This window comes from Cricetulus griseus, chromosome 3, assembly GCF_003668045.3.
Source record: "Cricetulus griseus strain 17A/GY chromosome 3, alternate assembly CriGri-PICRH-1.0, whole genome shotgun sequence".
Taxonomy (NCBI): domain Eukaryota; kingdom Metazoa; phylum Chordata; class Mammalia; order Rodentia; family Cricetidae; genus Cricetulus; species Cricetulus griseus.
The window spans coordinates 148,909,372-148,928,770 of record NC_048596.1 but is presented as its reverse complement, the minus strand read 5'-3'; the positions used below and the strand labels follow the sequence as shown (position 1 = coordinate 148,928,770).

Below are 19,399 nucleotides of genomic sequence, written 5' to 3'. Positions count from 1 at the left end.
TTCTGCAGAGTCGGGATAAAGGCCAACCCTAAGGTTGAGGGGTCATAGTTGGTCTTTCCTCTCATTGACTTTGTATCCTGGTTTGCAATGTTATAGGTGAGTTGATATAAGTCCTTTGAGACTTCCCCCTTCAGTTCTTTGCTGTGATAGTAGTGAACCCTGCAATTTTGTGGAAAGTAAATCCAGCCTCTACTGTCTAGCCTGCTCTGGGTTAGCAATGATAACCTGTTAGTTCCTCTCTGTGCTCCATATGAGGGATATGAACAATTGTTTATCCTCTCTGGGCTGACCATCAGTCATCCTCACAAGGAAGGGACTTGATCTGACATCAAAGGCACCGTATATCTCTATCTACCTCTCTTTTAGGAAGTCTGTCATCCAGCTTGACCTTGCCAACACCAAGAAAGCGATGATTGTCCCTGCATTCGAGACACTGCGGTACCGACTCTCTTTTCCCAAGTCAAAAGCAGAGCTGCTGTCAATGTTGGACATGGGGACCCTGTTCACATTCAGGTGAGTGACCCTCATAGCAGTCATCTGGGGTTTCCAAAAGACCTCTGTCCCAGGACACCCAGATGTCAAAGGTGTTGGCAAAGAGGTCAGAGTATTGCAATAGTCCACTATAAAACCAAAAGGAGATATTAAGCCCAATGTATCTTGGGATTCTGTCTGTCCTCTCCTTTTGCCATGCTATTTACTTTGCTTTATACATAGATAGTAGGCACTGTGTTCAAATGGAAAGAGATGTTACTGGGGCAAGAAGACACACATCTATTTTCATAATTTAAAAGGAATGACAAATTCCAGTTATGGCCTTGTCACTGTCCCTTGGCTCACAATTTTGTCTTTGGTATCATGGCAGTGTTCTCTAGAGGATCAGAACTGATAGAAAGAATATATATTTAAAATGAGTTAATTAGGTTACCATATGAAATACAATCAGATTGGTCCAACAATGGCTGTCTCTATTGGATAAGCCAAGAATCTAGTAGTAGCCCAGCCCACAGTGCTGAGTACCACAGCAATACCAATCTTATGCCAAGGACCTGGTAGATTCTTGCCCTCCCAGTACACATTGGAAGCCTGAAGAAGTTGGTTCTAATATCACAGAAGGAATTGGTGATGGTAGCAGCAATAGTGTAAATAAATTTGTCAGCAATAGTGAAAAACAAGTGAGGAAAAATCTTTCCAAGTCTGGCTACTGCCAGAATGTGCCACATAGATTTAGGGAAGGTCTTCTATATTAAGGCAATCAAGACATTTTCCTGAAGGCCAACTCAATAAGTACAACTCATTGAGACCTCCTTGTGTCAAGTTGGCAATTAAAACCATCACAGTATGCATTATTGCTCTCAGATCCCTGGTGGAGTTTCTTTTTTCTTTTTTTCCTTCGTGTGTGTGTGTGTGTGTGTGTGTGTGTGTGTGTGTGTGTGTGTGTGTGTGTGTGTGTGAGAGAGAGAGAGAGAGAGAGAGAGAGAGAGAGAGAGAGAGAGAGAGAGAGAAAGTCTAATCTCTAAGCTCTTATGGCATGGAATAGGCATCTACAACTCATCATCTAACACTTAAGATCATCAATGGGACTCCAAAGATGCACACAACTGATGTAAGATCCATCTCCTCTGCTACCCAGACCCCAAGGCCTGAAAGGGCATTTGGGGAGCTATGCTGTATTCCCCAGCAATTATCTACACAAGTATTAAATGGCTCTATCTCCTGGAGACAGGCTCTAACATTAAGTGTGACAATCAGGACTAGGGGAGTGAGGATCCTGCTGATCTCTTCCAGATGGAGCATAATGAAAATATCCATTACATATCCCCATTTCTACTGAGGTTTCACATTCCTCCATTTCCTCTAAGTAAAAAAAGCATGCAGATTTGAGCAGCCTGAATTGTGCTCAAGGATCTTAGGCATGACAACTGGCTTGTCCTGATACTCTAAAACCTCTGAAAGGCTTTCTCGGACAGATTGTCAGTAAGGATGTTCATTCCATGGCACCATGTTCTTTCATCTTCATATTTAATGGTGAGTGGAGAGCTCCAAGTGGAGCCAGGACTCAATCTCCAGCCTTTATCTTCCATCCAGAGATCTAGAAAGGAACCTAGGAGAGGTCATCCCCTCAACCCATCCCATCCTATTTCCCAGAATTTGCATGTTTTGCATGTAATGGGGTACTGGTATGAACATAATCCTCATAACAAATATGAAGTAGCTACTAATTCCTATTTGTTGTGAAGACACTGAGCCTCTGAGAGTTCAAATAATCTGCTCAGTGACACGTGGCTGATAAGTGGCAGAAACAGGATTTAAGCTGAGGAACTCCCAGGCCTATATTCTTAGCTAAAATAACACTAGGCTGCTGACAATCCCTTTGTTTTCATACCAGTTCTTTATTGAAAACACAAAATCACAAAGGTCCTGGAAATTGAGATTTGAAACCAAATATTCATCTGAGTCTCCCACAGTCACTGTAGCTCAATATCTGAATACCTAGAAAAATCCCAAAGTGTTTCACCTATCATATTCCAGGTCAAGTGAGAAATCATTTCAAGGCCATATCTGAGGGCATGGGAGGAGGGGCCTATCCTGCTGTGCCCATGATCACTGCTCTGGCCAACAGCTTGCAAGCCACCATCCCTAGTGCTAAATACAGACCTCCCCTCTGAGAAACTGCTTTTGTCACCTGATCTCCAAAGAATATCGAAAGCTCTAGAAGTCCAGCCTCTAGTGTTTTAGCTCAGGATTCAAAAAAAGAAGCTACAAATAAGGCAAGGAACTAAAATCTGATGGAAAAGGGAATTAATCACATACAATTGCTCCTCTGCATGTTCCTTTATTCTTCTGCTTTTTCTCTCTTGCTGTTCTGTTTCTGTTTTTTTTTTATTTTTTTATTTTCTCCCACTCCCCTTACCCCAACCCCCACCTGCCCCCCTCCATCCCCTTCCACTTACCAGGGAGGGTAGGGCCCTCAATGGGGGCTCCCCAAAGTCTACAACATCATTCTGGACAGTATCTAGGCCCTCCCCCATGTGTCCAGGCTGAGATAGCATCCCTTCATGAGGGATGGGCTCTGAGAGTCTCTTCTTACACCCGGGAAAAATACTGATCTACTACCAGGGGCCCCATAGAGTGCAGAGGCCTCCTCATTGACATCCATGTTTAGGGGTCTGGGTCTGTCCCACACTGGCCTCCCAGACAGCAGTCTGGGGTCCATGTGCTCCCCCTTGTTCAGGCCAGCTGTTTGTGTGGCTTTCACCAGCCTGGTACCAACCACTTTGATCTTCATTTCTCCCTCTCTGAAACTAGGTTCCAGAGTTCAGTTCAGTGGTATCTGTGGTTGTCTGCCTTTGCTTCCATTAGTCATTGGATGAGGGTTCTAGGATGGCATATAAAGTAGTCATCAGTCTCATTATAGGAGAAGGGCATTTAGGATAGCCTCTTCACCATTGCCTAGATTGTCAGTTCAAGTCATCCTTGTAGATCTTTGGAAATCTCCCTACTGCGAGATCTCTCCTCGGACCTATAATGCCTCCCTCTGTTATGGCATCTCTCATCCTGCTCTCCTCTATTCTTCTCCCAACTCAACCTTCCTGCTCCTCTATGTCCTTCTCTCTCCTCCTCGTCTCCTCCTTTCATTCTGCCAGTTCCCTCTCCCCTAGCCTCATGCTCCCAGTTAGGTCAGGAGATCCTGCCCCTTTCCATTCTCCAAGGTCCATGCATTTTTCTTTTAGAGTCCTTCTTGTTTCCTAGTTTCTTTGGTGAAGAGAATTGTAGGCTGGTAATCCTTTGCTCTGTGTCTAAAATTCATATAAGACTGAGTACAAACCATGTTTATCTTTTTGTGACTGGGTTACCTCACTGAGGATAGTTTTTTCTAGTTCCATCCATTTGCCTGTGAATTTCAGGATTCCATTGCTTTTTTCTGCTGAGTATAAATGTATACTCCATTGTACAATTCTCCATTGTATAAATGTACCACATTTTCTCTATTCATTCTTCAGCTGAGGGACATCTAGGTTGCAGGTTATGTCTGTTACAAACAACACTGCTATGAACATGGTTGAACATACATCCTTGTTGTTTGAACATTCATTATTTGGGTATATGCTCAAGATATGAATTGCTGGATCTTGAGGTAGACTGATTACCATTTTCCTGAGCAACCACCATACTGATTTCCAAAGTGGTCTTACAAGTTTGCACTCCCACCAGCAATGGAGGAGTGTTCTTCTTTCTCCACATCCTCTTCAGAATAGATTGTCATTGGTGTTTTTGGTTTTAGCCATTCTGACTGGTGTAAGATGGTATCTCAGAGTTATTTTGAGTTGCATTTCCCTGATGGCTAAGGATTTTGAGCACTTTTTAAAATGTCTTTCAGCCATTTTAGATTTCTATGTTGAGAATTCTCTATTTAGTTCTACACCCCACTTTTTAATTTCATTGATTGGTGTTTTGGTGGCTAGCTACTTGAATTCATTGTATATTTTGGAAATCAGCCCTCTATCAGATGTGGGGTTGGTAAAGATCTTTCTACATTCTGTGGGCTGCTGTTTTGTCTTACTGTGTCTTTGCCTTACAGTAGCTTCTCAGTTTCAGGAGGTCCTATTTATTAATTGTAGATCTCAATGTCTGTGCTACTGGTGTAATGTTTAGGAAGCATTCTCCTATACCAATACATTCAAGGGTATCTCCCATTTTCTCTTCTAGAAGATTCAGTGTGGCTGGATTTATGTTGAGATCTTTGATCCATTTGGACTTAAGTTTTGTGCATGGTGACAGATGTGGATCTATCTGCAATCGGCTGCATGTCCATCCAGTTGTGCCAGCACCATTTGTTGAAGATGTTCTCTTTGTTCCATCGTATAAGTTTGGATTGTTTATCAAAAATCAGGTGGTCATAGGTGTGGGGGTTAATATCAGGGTTTTCAATTCGATTCTGTTGGTCTACCTGTCTATTTTTGTGCCAATACAAAGCTGTTTTCAGAACTATGGCTCTATAATAGAGCTTGAAATAAGGGCTAGTGATGCCTGCAGAAGATCCTTTATTGTACAGAGTTGTTTTGGCTATTCTGGGTTTTTTGTTTTTCCTTATAAAGTTGAGTATTGTTCTTTCAAGGTCTGTGAAGAATTGTGTTGAGATTTTGATGGGGATTGCATTTGAATCTGTAGATTCCTTTTGGCAAGATTGCCATTTTGACTATGTTGATCCTACCTATCCAAGAGCATGGGAAATCTTTGCATTTTCTGGTATCTTCCTTAATTTCTTTCTTTAAAGCTTCAAAGTTCTTACTGTACAGGTCTTACACTTTTTTGGTTAGTGTTACCCCAAGATATTTTATGTTGATTGTGGATAATGTGAAGCGTGATGTTTCTCTGATTTCTTTCTCATTCTGTTTATCATCCATATATAGTAGGGCTACTGATTTTTTTTAATTAATTTTGTACTCTGCTACTTTGCTGAAGGTGTTTATCAACTGTAGGAGTTCCCTGGTAGAATTTTTTGGGTCACTTAGGTAGACTATCATATCATCTGCAAATAGTGAAAGTTTGACTTCTTGCTTTCCAATTTGTATCCCCTTGATCTCCTTTGTTGTCTTATTGCTCTAGCTAGAACTTCGAGTACAATAATGAAGAGATATGGAAAGGGGACAGCCTTATCTTGTTCCTGATATTAGAGGAATCGTTTTGAGTTTCCATTTAGTTTGATGTTGGCTATTGGTTTGTTGTATACAGCTTTTATCATGTTTAGATATGTTCCTGTTATTCCTGTTCTCTCCAAGTTCTTTATCATGAAAGGATTTTGGATTTTGTCAAAGGCATTTTCAGCATCTAGTGAGATGATCATGTGGTTTTTCTTTTTCAGTTTGTTTATATGGTGGATTACATTGATGGATTTTCATATGTTGAACCATCCTTGCAACCCTGGGATGAAGCCTACTTAATCATAGTGGATGATTTTTCTGATACGTTCTTGGATTCGATTTGCCAGTATTTTGTTGAGTATTTTTGCATCGATATTCACGAGGGATATTGGTCTGTAGTTCTGTTTTATAGTTGTATCTTTGTGTGGCTTGGGTATCATGGTGAAAGTAGCTTCATAAAAACAGTTTGGCAATGTCCCTTCAGCTTCTATTGTGTGGAATAATTTGAGGAATACTGGTATTAGCTCTTGTTTGAATTCCTGGTAGAATTCTGCAGTGAAGCCATCTGGCCTTGAGCTTTTTTTGGTTGGGAGGCTTCTGATGACTGCTTCTATTTCATTAGGCTTTATAGGTCGATTTAAACTGCTTATCTGATCTTGGTTTAATTTTGGTAAGTGGTATCTATCCAGAAAATTGTCCATTCCCTTTAGATTTCAAATTTTGCGGAGTACAGGTTTTCACATTATGACCTCATGATTCTCTGGATTTCTTCAGTGTCTGTTGTTATATCCCCCTTTTCATTTCTCATTTTGTTAATTAGCGTGCTCTCTCTCTCTCTCTCTGCTTTTTGGTTAGTTTAGATAGAGGTTGTCTATCTTGTTGCTATTCTCAAAGAACCAACTCTTTGTTCCATTGATTCTTTGTAATGCCTTCCTAGTTTCTGCTTTATTGATTTCAGCCCTCAGTTTGATTATTTCCTGGCATCTATTCCTCCATGGTGAGTTTGCTTCTTTTTCCTCTAAAGCTTTCAGTTGTTCTGTCAATTCTCTAGTGTGTCTATTCTCCAGTTTCTTCATTTAGCTTACACTTAAAATTGCTGTTCTTCACTGAAGAAAGTCGGGACAGCAACTCAAGCATGGGCAGGATCTTGGATGCAGGGGCTGATGCAGAGGCAATGGAGAGTTGCTGCCTAATGGCTTACTTCCCCTGGCTTGCTCAGCCTGCTTTCTTATAGAACCCAGGAACACCAGCCTCCGAATAGTGCCACCTTCCATGAGCTGGGCCCTCCCACATTGATCACCATTTAAAAAAAAAAAAAATGCCTTAATCTGGATCTCATGGAGGCATTTTCTCAAATGAGGCTCCTTCCTCTCTGATAAGTCTAGTTTGTGTCAAATTGACACACAAAACCAATCAGTACACCATCTTTCCTAACCCCTTTCTGTTGCCCCTATTGTAGCTTCATTTCACTCCCTGCATCCACATTCTCTGTAACTTGCAGTGGCCACTAGTCTGTCTCTCAGACACCTCTCAAGTTTTAAAATATTCATCTACTCATTTTCACAGTGCACTGTGTCACATCATGAAAGTGGATTCACAATTGAGAACAGCATCATCCTAGTGATATGGGAGGAGAGAACCTGGGATCTTAGAGCTTAAAGGAAATCTTTTTGGGAAAGATCACCTGAGAAGGAATGTGGTACATTCAGGGACATAGAGTGTCAACAGAGTCCTAATCTTCAGAGTTATAAGCCTCAACCCCTTTGCTCCTTCTATTCTTGTATGAGTGTTGATGACAGGGGCACACAAGCTGGCCTTTGGACTAGGCTTCATTACTATTTGCAACCCAGCATTGTGTACAATTTAGAATTTAAAACAGTATGTATGTACAACATTTAGTCCCAACCCATAGTAAACATCTAACAAATATAATCTTCTGATTATTGTACAATCATTCATTTTTCATTGCCAGATAACAAATTACCACAAACACAACACTGTAAAGCAGTGCAGACTTACAACCTCACTGTCGCTGCCATCTTGTAAAAAGTAGCCAGCTGTGTGCCCACGGTATCACTGGATGGAAAGGAGATGTCTAAAGAAATACAGGCCTCTTCTAGTGTCACATGATCCTCTTCCTGCTGTTACCAAGGACAAGGTCTTCATCTTAGCTTTTGAACATGTACCCCCATTAGCCCCTGGCTCCTCCCTCTTTGTACCCTAACTTCATAAACAGATCACAGCATGACTCTTTCCTTCCTTCCAGATCTGAAGGATCATGAGTCATATCAGACCTAACTTGGTAATCTCAATTTTCATTAATACAGAGGCACCTGCTTAATAAGCTTCACATCTATAAAAATCCACTCTTGCCACATGGTGTAATATAACCAGATAGGTATCCTACTTATAGGTTCTGCCCCATCATTGAGGAGCAAGAAAGATCACCTGATCATCAATGGTCCTTGGTGGGGATTACCAGATATAGATTACATGGAAATTATGCCAAGTGCTTGGAACATCACTCACCTTTCTATGGAGTCTTCTCTTTAGTGACATAACTCTGAGAAACCACATTAGTTTCCCAGGGCTTCTGTAACAAAATACTACAAAATAGGTAGCTTAACACACCAGTTCATTATTATTTAACAATTTTGCAATTCAGAAATCCAAATTCAAGTTTCTAATAGGTCTGTGGTTTTCCAAAAGCTCTAGGAAAGATACCTTCATTGCTCCTCTCTGCCTTTTTGCTGGTGACTGCCAGCAACCCTTAATATTCTTTGTTTCTTGATAAGTCTGTCGTTCTATGCTCTGTTTGTATCTGCACATCTGAGTGTGTATCTGTGTGTCCAAATCTCCCTCTCATAAAAGGACATCAGATTAAGTCCCACCTAATTTTAGCTTAAGTACACCTGTAAAGGTCCTGGTTCCTACCAGGTTACATTTATAGGCACTGAAGATTTGAAATCGAATGATAGTTTTGCAGGGACACAGTGCATCCCACCAAGAAGACCATATCAAAATGTACTTCTTCCTCCACATCACTAGGGTTGGGAAAGCTCAGCTTCCATCACTTTACTCATTGGCTTTTCTCCACATTTCCCAGGTACCACGTCTGGACTAAAGGCCATGCACCCACAAACTTTGCCAAGTGGCGGACTGCCACCATGCCTTACCGGGTTGAGTGGGAGGCTGATTTTGAGCCATATGTTGTTGTGAGACGAGACTGCTCTGAGTACGATCGGAGATTTGTGGGTTTTGGCTGGAACAAAGTGGCTCACATCATGGAATTGGATGCACAGGTAAGAACAGAACACCTAACTAGTACTGTGCGGGGAAGGAGAGAGTTACAGATATTAGAAGTGAAAGAGAACCTTGGACATAAGAAGATTAAAAAAGGACCTTCAGAGGAATAATATATGTTCAGGAACTAAGAATGAGAACATGAATCTGGTTTTCTAGGCTTTCAACCTCAAACTTGATCTTCCTTCTTCCAATACATGGAATTGGGTTCCTGGCCAGGATTAGGCAAATGTAAATCTCCTATAATACATCATCTTACCCCCTCCATCCAGTGAGGAAGACAAGCACAGGACAAATAGTCATGACTTGACCTCCAAATTGTGTAATTGTATCACTGTAAATAGCACAAAACCTGTCACTAAAATGTGGCTAATTATTCCACCCTTCAGTTAAAACAAAAGTGAATTTTATATTGTGTTCAGTCTAAAAGCCTTCATTCATTAACACAATACTTAACAAGCATATACTTCAGAACAAGTCTGCAGAACTTTAACAAGTGAAGCCCAGGTACTGCACAAAGCATGCCCATCCATTGTTACCCATGTTATGACCAACATACCTGCTTAGAGACCGTGAGCCCTGTCCTGCCTTTGCTGCTACTAGAAAGAACAATGGTATTTCTGGGCCCAGCAGTGTTGTTTGGTGAATTTTCAAAGAAAAGTTCATTTTTCCCATAACCAAGGCCTGGTCTTTGTTTTATACTCTCTCACAGTGCTTTTGCAAATGGACCATATACTTTCCTGTATTTGCTTGTAGCATTCATCAGACAAAATTATACCCATTCCAATGATTTAAAAAAGCAAAACAGTTGCCAAGCAGTGGTGGTGAACTTGGGAGGCAGGGGCAGGTGGATCTCTGTGAATTTGACATCAGCCTGATTTACAGAGCTAGTTCCAGGACAGGTTCCAAAGCTATAGAGAAACCCTTTCTTAAAAACAAAACTAAACAAAACAAGTAAGTAAAACACTCCCAGCTGACAGGTCACAGAGCCCCAGCTGTGGAGACAATGGGAGAGGTTAGTCTACTTTGTCTCTGTGTGAAATGCCTCAGACATCTGGGCTATATAGTTGTGAGTTTTCTCCTGATTTTTCTCACTTCACTATCAGTTCACAGACTCTGCCTGTCACATCTGCCTTTCCTGTCCTCAGTTTATTTTGTTGAGTTTATTCTTGTCTACTCTGGGTGGAGAAAATAGATGACATGAATACAAAATTGGAGCAAAGACATGGACTGTGCATGTGCTGGGTTCTGTCTGAGTTACATGTCCTAAATTTGTGTCCCTTGTTTAGGCAGTTCAGAGAGAGGCATTGTGTATTTGACTGTCTCCTACCATATCAAACATATTCTATCATGTCATCACTTAAAATAAGTTGGGAAAGGTTTAATCCTTTTTAAGCTTCAATACAGTTTAACATTTTGGTCTTTTATCTGGGTATTTAATTATTTATATCTCTGTCTATTTATTTTTTAAGTAAGGATCTTACACTATGGCTTAAGCTGGTCTGGAACTTGCTAAGTAAACCAGGTTGTCATGCAATCTATTGTAGTCTTCTCATACAGACGTCCCAAATACTGGTTATGACATGAGCTTAAACATTTGCTCAGATTTCAGTTTATTAGCCAACAGAATATTGCATGGTAGCATCATTCCAGTGTGACTGTGGGGTGTATGGAGATCCCCTGAAGCAGGCATGGGTTCTGTTCCCCTCTTTCCATACAATATGAGTTTCACCCTCATAATGATTCTTCAACATAGATTTTGTCACTCTCACTTTGTAGATGAGCAAACCAAAGTTCAGATGACTCCTGTATTTTGTACAAGTTCATAGGCATGATCCTGAAGCAAGCTATTGTGACCCCCTTCCAGTGTTGTTCTCTAGTCTCTTGATTCAAAGTCATATAAGACCCAAGGCTCTTGCAAGATCTCTCATTACCATTGTCTTTCTCCTTCAGGAGTATGAGTTCACCGTGTTGCCCAATGCCTACATGATCCACATGCCCCATGCTCCCAGTTTCGACATCACTAAGTTTCGTTCCAACAAGCAATACCGAATCTGTCTCAAAACCCTGAAGGAAGAGTTTCAACAGGATATGTCCAGACGCTATGGCTTTGCTGCCCTGAAATATCTCACGGCTGAGAACAACAGCTAGCACATGAAGGCCACGACTAGGGATAGACATGCCACAGGGGAAGAGCCACTTTCTGCCTGGGCACCAGACTTTGAAGACAGAATTCATCACTGCTTTTCTTTGGTTTGTTTCTCTTTGTCTCTCTAGCCCCACAAAGCTGCTTTGTTCTGAGATCTTCGACAGGGACCCAATCATGAGGTGCTTCCAGAATGGAATACAGAAGGGTAGAAGCAAATGAAGAGTTAACAACTTAACCACAAAGCCACAGATCAAGTCGGAGTTTCTGGATGTTCTCATTGCTTTTTAATAATTATGGTTCAAATCCTAGCTGTAAGAAAGAAGTCACTGTTCTAGGGCTTAATCACTGCAAGAAATAAGAGCAAGCTATTTCTTTCTAGGAAGAGAACTTTATTTTCCCTCCCCCTTAGCTAGGTACTCAGGGGGAGCACTAGCCAAGGACCCAGACATGCCATCTTGAGACATGCATAGGGACTTTATATATGCAAGGACCTAGAAGTAGGGTGAATTGCTTTCTTTATTATAAAAGTCTCTCTTGTCGGTTGTTTTGAGTTGTTTGAATTTGGAGGATTTTATTCATCTTGATCGAGGATTCCAAGCTAAACAAATCTCTAATCGTTAAAGTTCTAAAAGAAAAATCAGCTCCCTCAAGCAACACTCCTGTCAGCAAAGATGAGCATCTTCAGAGTATGTTCTCAGATGGGCAGGTTCCTTCAGGATGAACACTGAGACCCCCGATGCTTAGTTCTCCATGGCTATGACAGGGACTACAGAAATATGAGGCCAAACACTGTATGCAAGTCACATTTTCTATGGACAATGACCAAGTCACAAGGAAAGGGCTTCAAGAAACTTTCATTACTCACAGAAGGTATGATTCTCCTCTCAGACCTTTAGAACTTGAACAGTTCATAGAAGACCAATCTGAAGACTTGTGTGACCACATGGAAGGCACTGGAAGAAAAGGGTCAGGCACCTCCCTGTTGGACTTGGGGGAGGGGAGGAGTTGATGACCTTAGTTTCCCCTCAGGATTTGTCCAAGGGTTGGTAGGTACCTCTTCATTTTGCAGATGGAGAAAACACTGAACTTTTTACCTGTTTTCTTTACTCTTCACTATTAATGTTGTGTTTACATTGATGAGAACAAGAGTTAATGGCCTACCGACTGCTGGGCTGTTTGTTATGAGTTGCCATGTGACCAGCAAAAGCTGCATTTAATAAATGAAAGTACAGACTGTTTCTTCCTCCTCTTGCCACTCTTGTAAGAAGCCACATGACACACTTGGTCTAGAGGGCAAAGTCAATTCCATGCACAGCATCTCACACACTCTGCTATTTATCTCACCTTTCACATTGTTTGAAATGTCACCTTTTTTTCTCAGTGTTCAAGGTTAGATCTCACTTTCTCCTCTAACACTCAACTCATTTCCAAAATTTCCATTTTGTATCTGTTTCACCACAGTAACCAGATGCTTTATATTGTAAGTATGCAAATTGTGGGGATTAGTAGCAAATTGAATAGCCTGTCTTTAGGACTCTCTTGTTCTGTGGTGCAGAACAGTCCAATCAATGAGGCCACTACATTCAGCATTTTCAATGGTATTTCCCCTAAATTAGTACAAAATGAAGAAAGATATAATTAAAATTGCCACACAAATACAGATAAGTTTGTGTCTTTATTAGTTACTTCTCGGTTACTAATACAAAATATCTGACAATAGGGTTTATTTTGGTTCAGAGTTTGAGAATCCAGCTCATGATGGTAGGGAAGGCATGGCAACAAGAACTTGAAGCCACTGGTTCTCAGCATTAAACATCAAATTTTAATTCCCTAAAGCTTTCTTTAAACATTTATCCTAGCACATGAATTGACCCAGACACCTTGTTTTCATCCACATGTTTATAGGAATAGCCAATGACCATATAATTTACTAGCCAAGCAGGGTCACTCCTGAGAATGAAAGAAGATTCTAATTACTTTGATATAATACCCATAAACTGAAAGATGATGAAATTGCAGGTATATAGAATCTATCTATTAATGCTGATATTCCATACTATTTTGAGTAACATCCTGGTTCCTCAGATATGGCTGCCTGACACTGTCATCTAGTCCCATTTAAAAATAGAGCTAAAAAATTTGTTTAATTCACCCAAATTCAATCCAAAGGTTGACAACTAGTGGAAGTTTATGTGCGTGGAGCCAACAGCATGAGTCAACAGTGAGTCCCCACTTCAGGAAGTGCCACTTGGTGCTATCACTAGCCTATATTTGGGAAACATAGCAATTTAAGCCAAGGGAATTGTCATGGATGGTGATTCCTTTGTATCAGCTTCCTGGGATCTATCAAAGTTTGGAATGTATCATGCTGATGTCATGCCATTACTGTCATGCTGATATAGTTGACAGGAAGGACAGGTTCTCTCACTAGCTTCATAATGCTCAGTGTCTAGGAGAATTGCTTTTAAATAATAAACCACTGTGTGCAAGACCCTTTAGCATATATATTAGCTCATTGAGTGGTTATATATAGCCTGATAGTGGGCACTGCTGATTATCAGTGAGGAGACAGAGTATACTCAAGTTAAATAACTTCCCTTTAATTACTAGGATCCAGGAAACACAAGCCAGATTTGAAATTCAATCCTACTTATTTAATCCAAAAACACATAACCTACAATACTGCTGTTGCCTCTTCCAATAAGCTAAATAAATATGAACTGAGAAAAAGGGAAGAGGGATTTGAACCTGTTAGAGAAAATTAACCTTCCTTCTTCAATAGCCATTTGTGTGTTACACAAAGCCTGAACAACAGACACTCCACCATTTTCCAAAGCTAGCTGTGCCCATGAACCTCCTAAAACTCATGTGAACTAGACCTGGTCAGTCTGTAATCATATGTAAATAGTTGGGTTCAACCTTAGGGAACATAAACTCTCTCCCTGAATGCTAAGTGACCCAGGTAAAAGTATGGAGTTTTAAGATATCCCATGAACCCTAACCCAGCAAGTTACTTCAAAGTAATATTGGTAAATATGTCAAGTTGACTTATAAAGCACATGTAGACAGAGCTGATAAATAGATTCTTAGAGCTCTATTATGAAATGACAGATACTACATTAATACTGTTCCTCTAAAAGATGTTCCTGTCTGAGTTAATGCTGTGTTGTTACCAGGTCTTTAGGGAGTTCTGTGTTGGTAGAGAAGGTTTTGGTTAGGGTTAGCCTAGGGTTAGGGTTAATGTTAGGGTCAGGGTCAGTGTTAGGTTTAGAGATAGGCTTAGGTTTGGGTTAGCATTAGGGTTAGTGTTAGGGTTGGGATTAGCATTAGGCTTAGGGTTAGGGTTAGGTTTAGTGTTAGGGTTAACATGATGGTTAGGGTAAGGGTTAGGATTAGGGTTAGGTTTATCATTAGGATTAGGGTTAGCATTAGGGTTATGGTTAGGGTAAGGATTAGCTTTAGGGTTAGGGTTAGTTTTAGGGTTAGGCTTAGCATTAGGGTTAGGGTTAGTGTTAGGGATAGTGTTAGGATTAGGGTTACGTTTAGAGTTATCATGAGTGTTAGGTTTAGGGTTAGGGATAGGGTTAGGATTAGGGTTAGCATGAAGAATAGGGTAAGGGTTAGGGTTAGGATTAGGTTTAGCATGAGGGTTAGGGTTAGCATTAGGTTTAGTGTTAGGGTTATGGTTAGCATTAGGGTTAGATTTAGGGTTAGCTTTAGGGTTAGGGTTAGCATTAGGGTTAGAATTAGGGATAGGGATAGTGTGAGGGTTAGGTTTAGCGTAAGCAGTAGGTTTAGGTTTATGGTTAGGGTTAGTATTATGGTTAGCATGTAGGTTAGGGTTAGCATTAGGGTTAGTGTTAGGGTTAGGCTTAGGGTTAGTATTAGGATTAGGGATAGCTTTAGCATTAGGGTTAGGCTAGGCTTAGGTTAGCATTAGTGTTAGGATTAGGGATAGGGTTAGCATTAGGGTTAGGGTTAGCATTAGTGTTAGGTTTAGGGATAGCTTTAGCATTAGGGTTAGGCTTAGCATTAGTGTTAGGATTAGGGATAGCGTTAGCATTAGGGTTAGGTTAGGGTTAAGGTTAGCATTAGGTTTTGGGTTAGTGTTACGGTTAGCATTAGGGTTAGCCTGAAGCTTATGCTTAGCGTTAGGGTTAGGTTTAGGTGTAGCATTAGGGTTAGGGTTAGCATGAGCGTTAGGGATAGGGTTAGGTATAGGGTTCAGGTTGGCATATGGGTTAGGGTTAGGGTTCGTGTTAGTGTTACCATTAGGGTTAGGGCTAGGGTTTGCCTTAGGGTTAGGTTTAGGATTAGGTTTAGCATGAGGGTTAGGTTTACGGTTAGTATTAGGGTTGGCATGAGGGATAGGGTAAGGGTTAGGGTTATGGTTAGCATTAGGGTTAGGGTCAGGGTTAGAGTTAGGGTTAGGTTAGGGTTAGCATGAGGGTTTGTTTTAGGGTTAGCATTAGGGTTAGGTTTGCGGTTAGGGTTAGGGTTAGATTTGGTGTTAGTGTTTGGGCTAGGGTTAGGGTTAGGGTTTTCGTTAGGATTAGGGTTAGGGTTAGCATTAGGGTTAGGGTTAGCATTAGGGTTAGGGTTAGGGTAAGGCATAGGGTTAGGGTTAGGGTTAGCAATTGGGTTAGGGTTAGCATTAGGGTTAGGGTTAGGGTAAGGCATAGGGTTAGGGTTAGGGTTAGCAATTGGGTTAGGGTTAGCATTAGGGTTAGGGTTAAGTACCTAACTCACACACATGAATCCCCTGCTGAGAATACACGAAACTCATTCAATGTGAGTTAACTGATGTGCAAACACAAACTCCCAGGAACTAACTTCGTTGTACTTCAACAGTTTGGATAGAACGAAATAGAGAAAACTATCTCCATCTTTGTTGTACATGACAGCCTTGATGAAATTACCCATAACTCAATTTAAGTTACCCAGCTCACACGCAACACACTCAGTCATTGTGCTACATGAATCCCCTGCTGAGAATACATGAAACTATATCAATGTAAGTTACTAGCTTCTGTTCCACTTGCTGCATAATTGTGGTCCAACCTAATCTGTTCTCCAAAACCTCACTGCATAAAGCTGTTATTTCCTGTAAGTACATGGTGAGGTTATCCTTATCCCTATTCCTGAGTCCTCTGGCTAGTAACAATATTGGTACCAGCAAGCTAAATGCCATTACTGTATATGGGCCGGTAATTGGCAGATTAGCATCCTCCTCAAACAGTGAATTCACATAATAAGCAAAAATATTACCAAGTTTAGCAAATGATAAATATTCCGCCATAATTTTACCTGATTTCTACTCCAGATACAGTAAATATATTTGATCAGCAGGTAGCACAGACGTTCAGTGATTAGTCCGTGGCGTTTGGCAGCAGTTAGTCAGCGGTGGAGAGAGGTCACACAAAGTGGCTCCACTTATCTTAGAGAGTATATGGCCTTGCGGCCGCAACCCCAGAAACAGATGCAGCTTTACCGCAGCAGAGGCCAGGGGAAGCCTCTGCTGAAAGCCGAGGCCTACTCGACTCTAGGCAGCTAGAAACTATCTCCGAGCTGGGTGAATGGTTCTGAGCAGCTCAGCTGCAGCGGGTCAGCTGGGAGCCGGGAGCAGCTGTGGAGAGAGTCCCCATGACGTAGACGCACTCTATAATACCCTGACGCCCTCCCAAGCATGGTCAGGCACACCTGTAGCCAGCCCCTAAGTAGGCGTGGCTACAGCTTCCCCTACACAAAATTCTCTCAATTTAAGTTACCTGACTCACACACATGAATCCCCTGCTGAGAATACAGGACACTCGCTCAATGTAAGTTAACTGACAGATGCAAACACAAACTCCCCGGAACTAACTTCGTTTTATTTCCACAGTTCAGATAGAACGAAATACAGGAAGCTATCTCCATCTTTGTGTTACATGACTCCCATGATAAAATTACACAAAACTCAATTTAAATGACCTAACTCACACATAACCCACTAAGTCACTGTCCTATGTGAATACCCTGCTGAGAATGAATGAATCTCAACTCCTCCCCTTATTTTTGCTATCCATTTAAATCTTTCATGAATGGGAATACTATTGACGCTGACATGGATATCTCAAGGTGATATATCAACATAGTTACCTAACAATGCGCAAAGACAAACTTCACCAAATTAACTTTGTTGTAGTTCCAAAGTTCCGATGGAACGAAATAGACACTAGGCCCATCGTTTTGTACATGACTTGCCCTGCTGAAATTACAGTAAACTCATTCAATTTACGTTACCTGACTCACACAAAACACACTCAGTCAATGTCCTAGATGATTCCCCTCTATAGAATACACAAAACTCACTCATTGTAAGTTTCCTAATATATGCTCTAACACAAACTTCACAAAACTCACTTCATTGAAGCTCCAAAGTTCCCATAGTACGAAGTACAGCAATCTCCCTCAATCGTTGTCATACAATGTAGGGGAAACCAAAGAGTAGAGTCTTGGCATCCAATATCCCAAGTGCACTGCCTGAACTCAGCACTGCCCTTCAACACAGTCAGCAAGGAGCTCTTGGATCTCTTCCATGGGTCATGGACACATGCTGACAGCTTATAGCTCAGACCAACTGAAAGGGTTTCTCACCTGAGTTCCCGCACCCTGGGTGTTCCTTACTTCTGTCCAAAGACTACTGACAGTAGCTCAGTGTATGCTGATGGGGCACATCATATGCACATTATACACAGTTTCCTCAGTTAACCTTAGAAAGCACTGTCATGATAGCCCAGACTAAGGGTTAATGGGAAGTGGGATTCCCATGCCATAACTGCCTCCTTTCACTAGCCTCCACCTCAGAATCCATGGCTACTGTCGGTCTCCAGGCATTTTTTCCAACCAATCCCACCTTTAGCTTGGAATGGTGACTTCCTATTAGATGATGCCTTGTAGAATCTTGGTGTTTCCATGGTGATGCCTATAAAGAAATTCAGATCCTAACAGGTCACCTGTGACCAGTAACCAGTGAGTGATGACTCATACTGGACACACTTGCCTCTGAGGTCTGCTGATCAAAGAAGGAGGACCAATTTTTCTTGATATATTGTTCTGTGGGTTGATGATACTCTCCCCCAGACCATATCAGGTAGGGAAAGATACGTTAAAACATGTCTTTTGCTCACTCCTCCCCTTATTTTTGCTATCCATTTAAATCTTTCATGAATGGGAATACTATTGACGCTGACATGGATATCTCAAGGTGAATGTCACATTTAGCTTTAGTTGATACTTAAGTATGTGACTTTAGACACACAGTTTGTTCTCAAGTATTTTCTTTTCACTTAAGAGAGAATACAATGTCACAGTGCACTGAGAACTCTACTGTTGAGTCTTCAGAGGCTTGTGAACAGGGAATCAAACCAAGATCTATTTGATGGCATAGGTCTCAATAGCTACAAGACATGACGAGGTGTACAAAGGTCTAGCACTGCATGTCATGAAACAGAGATTCTCCCGTCAATACTCTTTCACACTTTTGTTCCAAATTCAGGGTTTTTAAAAAGTGAGGTTGACAGCAGGTAGGGTGGCACATACCTGTAACCTCAGCATGTAGAGCTTTAAAAAATGAAGGTCAGTTCACTCTAACATGTTCTAGAGTGGTCTCTCTATACAATCACAAATTGATATGAAAATATGCATATTTTGAGTTATTTGGACTTCTCTAGATTTACATAAAGGAAACTGGGGAGAGACTAAGTGGGCTGTGGGTTCTGAGAAGGAAGGTATTGTAGTCGAAGAAATATTGAGGCCCTTCCATGGAAGGCAGTTCCAAGGGAAATGGAAAAAAGGAGAAAACAAATTAAGAAGCATTAGAAAATATAGAAAATCTATGATTTGCTGGAATTTGAGTGTCTTATCAGACCAACATGCTTTAAAATTAGAATTCAACAACAACACAAACTACAGAAAACCTACAAACACATGGAAATTAAGTAACACCCAATTGCACAATTCCAAGCAGAAATAAAAAAAAGAAATTAAAGATTTCCTAGAATTCAATGAGAATTCAGACACAACATATCCAAATCTATGGGATACTCGGAAAGCAGGGCTAAAAGGAAAGTTCATATCACTAAATGCCCACATGAAGAAACAGGAGAATAATGACACTAAAGAATAAACAGCACAACTGAAAGCTTTAGAAAACAAAGAAGCCAAAACACCCCAGAGGAGCAGACAACAGGGAATAATCAAATTGAGGGCTGAAATCAATAAAATGGAAACTAGGAGAACAATACAAAGAATCAATATAACAAAA

At 41.0% G+C, this 19,399-nt stretch overlaps 1 protein-coding gene across 16 annotated transcripts in view; it reads left to right on the top strand.

The window, feature by feature from the left end:
- Large1 (LARGE xylosyl- and glucuronyltransferase 1) overlaps positions 1-12,754 on the top strand; it is a 520,809-nt gene extending 508,055 nt beyond the window's left edge. For all 16 annotated transcript variants that reach the window (XM_035442501.1, XM_027410534.2, XM_027410533.2 and 13 more), the window contains 3 exons: positions 367-513; positions 8,749-8,944; positions 10,899-12,754. In XM_035442501.1, the coding sequence (XP_035298392.1) occupies positions 367-513; positions 8,749-8,944; positions 10,899-11,096 (541 nt within the window). In that variant the 3' untranslated portion in view covers positions 11,097-12,754. The remainder of the gene's footprint in view (positions 1-366; positions 514-8,748; positions 8,945-10,898) is intronic.
- The last annotated feature ends 6,645 nt before the right edge of the window (positions 12,755-19,399 follow it).